The sequence below is a fragment of the Heliconius melpomene genome, chromosome 20, assembly GCF_056956725.1.
Source record: "Heliconius melpomene rosina isolate 202511_hmr_F chromosome 20, ASM5695672v1, whole genome shotgun sequence".
NCBI lineage: Eukaryota > Metazoa > Arthropoda > Insecta > Lepidoptera > Nymphalidae > Heliconius > Heliconius melpomene.
The window spans coordinates 6,008,829-6,017,719 of record NC_140408.1 but is presented as its reverse complement, the minus strand read 5'-3'; the positions used below and the strand labels follow the sequence as shown (position 1 = coordinate 6,017,719).

The 8,891-nt window shown below is 29.8% G+C and overlaps 3 protein-coding genes across 5 annotated transcripts; 1 reads left to right on the top strand and 2 right to left on the bottom strand.

The window, feature by feature from the left end:
- Positions 1 to 369: 369 nt before the first annotated feature.
- Positions 370 to 3,916, bottom strand: Argl (Argininosuccinate lyase). Its single transcript, XM_085204109.1, has 8 exons — positions 3,472 to 3,916; positions 3,196 to 3,393; positions 2,747 to 2,968; positions 2,565 to 2,665; positions 1,954 to 2,147; positions 1,516 to 1,859; positions 930 to 1,117; positions 370 to 553 (listed from the first exon to the last, which is right to left on the bottom strand). Exons 1-8 carry the CDS (start codon positions 3,478 to 3,480, stop codon positions 385 to 387), a joined length of 1,425 nt encoding a protein of 474 aa, XP_085060235.1. The 5' UTR covers positions 3,481 to 3,916; the 3' UTR covers positions 370 to 384.
- Positions 3,917 to 4,177: 261 nt separating this feature from the next.
- Positions 4,178 to 6,570, top strand: LOC146527728 (tRNA methyltransferase 10 homolog A). Of its 3 annotated transcripts, none has more exons than XM_085204112.1 (4): positions 4,178 to 4,991; positions 5,134 to 5,276; positions 5,459 to 5,564; positions 6,300 to 6,570. In XM_085204112.1, the coding sequence occupies exons 1-4, from the start codon at positions 4,478 to 4,480 to the stop codon at positions 6,455 to 6,457; spliced, it is 921 nt and encodes a 306-aa protein (XP_085060238.1). In that variant the 5' UTR covers positions 4,178 to 4,477; the 3' UTR covers positions 6,458 to 6,570. The 3 variants fall into 3 exon arrangements, with proteins under 3 accessions (XP_085060238.1, XP_085060239.1, XP_085060237.1); XM_085204111.1 differs by having other exon boundaries at positions 4,179 to 4,987; positions 5,130 to 5,276; XM_085204113.1 differs by lacking the exon at positions 5,134 to 5,276 and having other exon boundaries at positions 4,178 to 4,987.
- LOC146527727 (serine hydrolase-like protein) lies at positions 5,885 to 8,870 on the bottom strand. The gene is made up of 3 exons (XM_085204110.1): positions 8,193 to 8,870; positions 7,653 to 7,863; positions 5,885 to 7,429 (listed from the first exon to the last, which is right to left on the bottom strand). Exons 1-3 carry the CDS (start codon positions 8,289 to 8,291, stop codon positions 6,750 to 6,752), a joined length of 990 nt encoding a protein of 329 aa, XP_085060236.1. The 5' UTR covers positions 8,292 to 8,870; the 3' UTR covers positions 5,885 to 6,749.
- Between the last annotated feature and the right edge of the window lie 21 nt (positions 8,871 to 8,891).

Genomic DNA, 8,891 nt, shown 5'->3' with positions numbered 1-8,891 from the left:
AGTAGCAGTAGTAGAAAGTAGTTAGTAGTAGTAGTAGTTTCATAGAAAATAAATGTGTAGGTAGGTACCTACCTTTTACGTAATCGAAACGTAAAGAAATTCAAAGGTTTCAATCAAAAGGACTAGTAATAAAATCTGTTTCATTAATTCTTGATTGTCACTATTATGCGGAAATATGTATATTTCAATTTTATTTCTCTAGTGACGCTAATATATTACAGACTTACAGAGCATTTTATTGAAATGATAAGAAATCAGGTGTTATTGGGCGCGTTTTGATTTGTTTTTTTTTTATCATTAAGTAAACTTATTTAATGATAAAATTTCTATGCTAAATAATTATTGAGGAATAAAGTGAAAGTAAAATAATTATATGAAATGAATTTATTTTTTAATTCCACAAAGCGCTTCATAGTGCTCTGCCCAATGCTGGATTTGTTGTAACTGAAGAAAATCAGCATTCTTTGCGGTTCCACCCTCGCTTTTGTATTGCTCTACACTTGTTTCAACCGAAAAAATTCTTCTTAATTCGTCTTCAGTTCCAATTTCAGGGCTGAAAAGAAAATAACGGCTCTATTAAAAAAATGTCATACGATAATAGATATTCTTATTAAATCATGTTACCTATGCACTATTAAAGATAATATGAGATCGAAGGTTTTTTTTCAAGAATTAAAAATGAGATGGTAACATAGTAATTAGCTTCCACTTCGGTAACACTGATAGTTTATTTTGTATTCTTAAGTAAATAAAGAGTTTATACGAGAAATATTGGAAATATATTGCGAAACTAAAATATTTTCACTCATTGAATTTTAATTTCCTAATCATTCTTAGAAGCAAAAGATCAATATATTACTTATCTAATAAATGAATGTTTTATAAATTTAATACAAATTTAATAACGTAAATAAATAACAAATATGTACCATATGGATATGTATTCAGGATACGGTAGCTGTTGCAGGTCGACACCCAGCGAGGCAGCGCGGCGTAGAAGAGAGCCCACAAGATGGTGTGCCTGCCTAAACGGCACTCCCTTGTGTACTAGCGCATGAGCAAGATCCGTTGCGAACATTCCAGGATCTAACAAGCTTAAAGCTCTCTTGGCGTCTACCTGAATTTAAAGTGAAAGAAACAAATATATTGTTATAATAGTTATTATATTTAATACTCGATTATTGCTTCGATATCGATAGATTTCATTATGACTTATTCAATTTAAATAGAGCACCATAACTAACTAGAACAGACTAAGTAGTGTTCATATTGTATCCGTAGCGTGTTAACTAAAAAGTGTCTGTTTTCATGTTAGCTAATAATAGAATTTATTCTAGTGTAACTCTACCAACAGTCGACACCTATAGTTGTAGCATATTTTTATTACAGATTTTAAAAGAAATTTGTACTTATAAAAAAGACTCTATTATTGCTTGTCAGTATCTACTTTTTAAGTAAAATTGCGTTAATTATAGTTATTGTTTGTGAAGTATTTAAAAAACCATGACTTCTTACTTTCATTGTGTTGATAGTTCCAGTTGTCACCTTTAGGCAATCAATCAATCTATCGTAGGATCTAAACAGTATTTCTTTATCAGATTGTAGATCTTTATTATAAGTGCTGGGTAGGCCTTTTAATATGCAACTCAATGAAAATGCATCGCCTAACAAAAGTCCAGCTGCTCCGCGCACGAGTTCCAGACCATCGGGGTTTCTTTTTTGAGGCATAAGACTAGATCCAGTAGAAAATTGGTCTGAATGTTGAATTATACCAAACTCTTGAGAACTGAAGATAATTAAATCTTCAGCTAATCTGCTGAGATGCATGCCACACAAGGACGCCCAGTTGAGGAATTCCACTAAAATCATTATTAATATTTTTGTTTAAAAGTGCTGATGGTATTCTTAAGGGTACGTGTATTAAATGTGAAAAACTATGATAACTATGATTACCGATGTGGTCCCTCGAGCCAACAGCAAACATAGAGTTAGGAGTAACACTGTCGAATCCAAGATTTTGTGCTAGTCTAGTTCGATTTATTATTAATGCACAACCGGCAATGGCACCACTGCCAAGTGGACACATTGAGAGACGTTTCTTTTGTTCTTCTAGTCTTATAAAATCATCGCGAAACATCCAAGCATAACTAAAAACATTTTAAAAGTACATTGTAATAAAAACATTGAGTGCTGTTTGAATCAAAATATAGACTACTTTAGGGGAGGCCTATGTCCAGCAGTGGACGTTAATGGATGGATGGATGGATAGGCTACTTTTATTGGGATCGAGTGTGACATGGGGAAAAACACTTTTGTCGTGCGCGCGTTCCTTACTAACCAATAATACCAATATGAAATAAATTAATATTTCAAAATCAAATAAAATTCCAAAGATTTATATTACGATTTATTATGTATTACAGTATCTATAGATATCGATACTACATTAACCAACCTATATTCCTATTAAATAAATATTCGAATAATTCAAGCGGGCGAAGCCGCGAGGGGACGATTAGTTATAAAATAAACTAACTATATATAAAATTACAATTACACCTTACCTTAGCAGAAAATGACTCCAGCGAATTGGTTGTGCTCTTTGCAGGTGAGTATATCCCGGAGCTATAATGTCTATTTCGTCACGTGCCCGTTTTGTTAATACCTTTTTCATAAAAGAAAAACATTTAATAATTTACCTATTCTAATTCAATTAAAGTTATTATAAATATATTCAAATATATACCAAGATGAGACGCAATATTTCAGACTGTGCTCCCGGCATCGATTTTAGCATCCATAATTTCGTATTAGTAGCCGACTGATCATTTCGGCTTCTCCCCGTGTGCAGGCGCAAAGCAGACTCTACAGCATATTTTTTTAATCGTCTTTCGACAACAGAATGAATATCTTCCTCAGGATCATTTAGAGGCCCACAAACAAGTTCTTTTTCGATATCTTTTTCTACCTACGAAAATGGAAAAAGTTATACATACTTATAACAAGATTATTGGTCTGCAAAATATGATACATACAATTCTGACTGATGACTTTTATTGACGAATTATTCTTGCAAAATAGTGTTTGAAAATAAGTAAGTCGAGGAGGCTTATTCAATTCGCTATAATGGTTAATTATAATAGTATAATATAATAACAGATAGAAACTAATTAAGTACATTAACATTTTACTTACAATATCTAATCCTGTCTGTATTGACTCATTGTCATCTTTGGATAAATATCCGCTTTCGTGCAGTTCTGCAGCCCATGCTTTGCTTCCTTTTATATCTTCTCGAAATAGACGTGAGTCAATGCTGAGTGAGTCATTCAGACGTCTTAAAACTGCTGAAGGTTCCTCTTCAAAACAACCACCCCATAGTTTGTAACGATCCTAAATATAAAATTCGTTTATTGTTACACTCGTTCTTACAGTACGGACTTGTTACATATAATTGAAAATAACACTTACCTCAGACATTCTTATATGAATATTTTGTCGGTGTTTTTATATATTACAGTTTTATATACATGTATAGCTTATTTTTTTTGTCGCGTGATTTATGTAACGTAACAAAGAATATTCAGTTCAGTGTTTGTTCTGTACTTGAATGAGATAATATTCTTGTGTCTGTATTCTTACTGGGTAGAGTGAGCCTGTTATATCTTTAAGGTTAACGCAGGTCAAATAATGCTAATCATTATTACATTATTATGTTGAGATATTTTTTTTTGTAATAGATATACTTATTTTTTATGCTAACTAGATGGTGCCCGCAACTTCATTCCTTTTCATTGAGTTCATTTTCATCGAAAACGGACCTAAGGAAGGCCACGTAAAAAGCTTGAGGAATTAAGGACCCTCCTAGGGCATGTACGACGTGGTTGATGACTGTGGACGAGACGAGGCGAAAGAGGTATGCAGAGACCGTAGTGATTGGCGCTCCGTTCTCTCTGACTACCCCGCTAGGGATACAGCGTGAAGCTAGATTATAAAATATGAAATGAAACATTTTTGCATATTGGTGTTTGTTTTAAGATGTCTACCAATATTAATAAGATATAATAGAAAGGATTTCTAAATTAAAATGTTTATCTCCCATTTGATTCATATTAAGAAATGAGACAATTGTCGGAAATATACTGTTAACACTGACAAATTGACAATTGTATGTCAATTATAAATTTTGCATCTGTTATCCATGTCACAAGCACATGTGGGTCTGGGTATTTAAATTGATAACAAAATATATTTACAACTCTACAAATATCTAATAAGTACTAATATAATATATATCGAGAATTATATATAATATTATAATAATTTCAATTCTTGTTTAATTTTTACTTAGCCGTATATTCATTTTAAAAAAAGGCTGACTGAAGTGTGTCTATAACACATATTATTTAAAGAATCTCTAAATTAATGTTAACGCCGTAAATAAAAAACAACAACAACGATAATAAATTAATGTCTAATGGAGGTAAAAGAATCTACTGATTCATTAGAAGAAGTGAACAATGAAGTAAATTTTTCCCAAATTACTCTTTTTGATGTTAAAGTTGACCCCGGCTTGAAAGATGAAGAAGGTCTTGAAATACCGAGACCGTTTACGAAAAGTCAAATGCGTAAATGGTTAAAGAAAGTTAGATGGGAAAATAATAAAGCACTAAAACGCGCTAAAGAAAAAGCCCGTGCTAAAGAAAGGAAACGAGAAGCAATTGCTGCTAATATTGATTTAGGTCCTAGTAGAAAAGTGCTGAAGAAAATGAAATTAGAAAGACCAAAAAGCAAAGTTGGAGTTATAATAGATTTGAGTTTTGATAATTTAATGATTGAAAAAGACAGATATAAAGTCATTAAACAGATTTTAAGATGTTATTCATTAAATAGGCGATCAGAATCACCTCTAAAATTCTTTATAACTAGCCTTGGAAATCAAGCTAAAATTGATATGTCGAGACATAATGGGTATGAAAATTGGGACGTAAGTAAGTTTTAGAAAGTACCTATAATTTATTATTATTTTAAATTATTATACAATTGAACTATTATAATGCACAACATTTATTTCGTAAATTTCACATTTAATAATAATAAATATTGTATTATGTAATTTTATTATTCAGATAGGTTTTCATGAAGAAAATTATTTAGATGTGTTCCCAAAAGAAAAACTATATTATTTGACAAGTGAATCAGATAACATAATTGAGAATTTTGAAGAAGATACCTACTACATAATAGGAGGAATTGTTGATCACAACCAATATAAAGTATAAAGTTTTACTTTAATTATTTTACTTAAATACACTATAATTATTTTTATGTCTTATTTAAAATTTATGACAAACAAACTTCTACCTAAAAAGTATCAGTTAAATTTCTGCATTATTAGAGTTCTATAATATTGTTTAAGTTAAAATATTTTAGTAATATTAAAGTTCATATTTTTCAGGGACTTTGTCATAAAATTGCTGTTAAACAGGGAATAAGACATGGTCAATTACCATTAAATAAATATGTTAATATGAAAACTCGAAAAGTTTTGACAATAGATCATGGTATGTAGAAGTTATATGATTTTTCTACTTAGATAACTAATTGCAGTATAGGCAGAGCTAACAGGGCAACAAATCTGTTATATTTAGTGTCCTGTTGGACAGCATCTGTTAAATGAGATGTTTTTTCTCCATTCAAGGGAATGAGTAATTTCATTTTGTTCTCCCACTCAACACATGTAATGTTTTGAATTGAGATGGAAGGCTTAGAGCGGAGCATACTAACATTAACTTTTCTCTGCCTACCTTGTTATATGTGAGCTGAGGGGTGAAACTGTTAGTATTTACAGGTGGACTTCAATTTAGAAAATAAAAACAATATAAAAATATAATACATTTAATAATTAAAATATTAAAGGTAGCTTATAAAAATCACAGAATGGCTAATTTGTAACATGTAACATGACATTGGCAAAGTGATTAGTGCTCAACTGGTACGCTCGAAGCGCCATAAATAAAGAACTGAACTGAACATGTAACATTCAAATATAAATAGTTTTCACAACTGAACATTAAGAGATTATTATTATTACTCACAAAATAATACTTAATATTACTAACTGTTTATTATGTTTTACAAATCATTGAGGATCAGACAAAAAAGACAAAGTCCAAAATTAAGAAACTTAAAACTGTGTAACAGATAGACAAAAATATTAACAAGCATTAATTATTTTTATGAATAACAACATTAATTATGGTTAAGATATAAAGTTAATAATGCATTTTTATTTTCAGTTTTTGAAATTGTTCTGAGAGTTTGTGAAGGAATGACATGGCAAGAAGCATTAATTAAAGTGTTACCTGTAAGAAAAGGAGTCCATGTTTGTGAATTTACCAGCAGTCGCTCACCGAGTATGACAGATAATTCTTGTGAAAAAGAATTAATAGAATAACAATAAATTGACAACTTAGAATAGAAGCAGTTATTTAATAACACTATATATGTACTGGCTTATTAGTCTTACAATTATGTAATAAATTAATATAAATATACTTTATTTACGATTTTGTTTATTTTTTTTTTATAAAAAAGTTATTTTACACTGACACTTAAAACAAGTTCTTATAACTTATAAAAAATAAATTAAGTATAATGTTAATTCCTAATCAACATAATTTGTGTGTAAAAATTTCAAGTGCATACAAAAACGAGAATATCTAAGGATACTGAAACATGAATTTCCTTTATAAAAATTTGTGATTTTTCATAAATTGCAAAATATAAGGTAAAATTAGATCAGCATTGTTTAAGTGTATATGATGAGTGCCTGGCAGGAAGTGACATTCAAAATTTCTGTTATTTTTTGCAATAATATCTCGCATTTCTACAGAATATTCATCTGCAGCATATGGTGAGTCAATTGCTTTTATGTAAAGTGTTGGACATTTTAATCTCCTTACTAATGTCTCAACAAACTTCTTATCTTCAATACTAAATATGGTATTCTTTAGTCTGGGATCTCGTGTGAAGTAATACTTATTGGGCTCTGTACTGGACTCTTTACCTCCACGGGTGATAAGATGAGGTACACTTTCCATAGCTACAGACTTTGAAGTACCTAAATGCCATACTTTTATCATTTCTTCCATAGTATAAACTGGAGGCTCACCCTTAAATTGATGTACTTTTTGTATTTTTCGTAAAATATTAGGTAAATTATCCACATATTGTTTTAAGTCATGGTCATCTATAATAAGACTATCAATTGCAATATAAAAATCGACATCATCTGGAAATACGCAGGCAAACCGCATAGCAGCTATGGAGCCCATGGAGTGACACAAGAGTGATACTTTGTTCCATTTAAAGTAATCTTTTATTTGCAGTATTAGACGAGGTAAGTCCCATGGATAGTACTGCATTCCTGAATCAAACAATTTAAAATTGTTAATTTTTTTTATTTATGCAAATATATGTTAAAAGATGGACATACAGCCTATATTAAAATATATGTAGTAACTTCAGAAATTTAAGTATAATTTGCTTAAATTTCTATTCCCTTTTTAATTTTATTTTGATATAAAATTCACAAATTTTAACAGTATAAAAAATGTAGAAAAATTATTTGCATTAATAGTAAGTAATACCTGCTGGAATCCATGAAGAATACCCATGTCCGGGGAAATCAATTGCTAATATTGGTCGCTTGTCAGAAAGTAAGGGTGCAAGTGTATCCCAGGTGCCAGCATTGTCTTGCCAACCGTGCAAGGCCAGTATGGGCTGCTCATTGCCATTACCCCACAATTTGCATGCTATATGTCCCCATTTGACAGGAATTTGAATCTCTTTTACTGGAACCTATGAAAAATATTATTTATTTAAACCCAAATTGGTAAAGCAAATTAGGTAAATATTTGAGAATTCAGATTTATTTTAATGACCTTTGGGTTGGATATATTTTACATGTACTAACAATATTTAGATATATATACATATATATAAATAATTAAGTACTTCCCACATTTAATTTTATAAAAATTATATAAAGAATTCAAAAGCAAAAACAATAATTTATGTCATCAATTAAATGTGATGACACAAACTATCTATATATATAAAAGGACTTGTTGTTATATAAAAAAAACAATTTTCTTTTTAAAATAAACAAAAGCTACAATAAAACGTACCTCTGTATGCAGTTTCTTCAATGTTGTATTTAGAAATATCGATCTTATGTATTGTTTATTAGGGTGCACTATTAATGATGAAAATAATTTCCAAGTCATTTTCTGTTACTGTGGAATACTAACAGTACAGTACGTCAAGTATCATCGGAGTAATCGCGATCAATGTATATTTTATTATGGCTTACTCAAAAGACTTCACATAAATTTCTTATTCGTTTACAATTATTTTATTTGTACTTTTAATATCCTCCTTACAATTAATATTAAGTATTACATAACTAGAAAATAATTTTGATTTACTATTAAGTATTTACACAAACACAGTTAACCTTCACTAAATTCGTCATAACCTATAATAGTACTGCTAGAGCTAGTAAAACAAGACTCGGCAAATACGTATAATCAAGGTCACGATTCAGGAAAACTAAAATTCATAAGGACTTTAAACCTTAGGTAGGTTTATAATTATATTTATTATTGGTTTGTTTATGTTCATTTGTACGATAGCATTTTTAATAGGTATAATATTGTATAAAATGTAATTAATAAGAATTATAAGATTATGATGATTATGAAAAATATAAAATAACTTTTTAATTTAATTAGGCATATAAAGAAACGTATATTGGTCAAAGTCCACTTTATCGACTTTACTATCTTTATTGCGTCTACTCTATAAATTATATATACCTGTTGTAA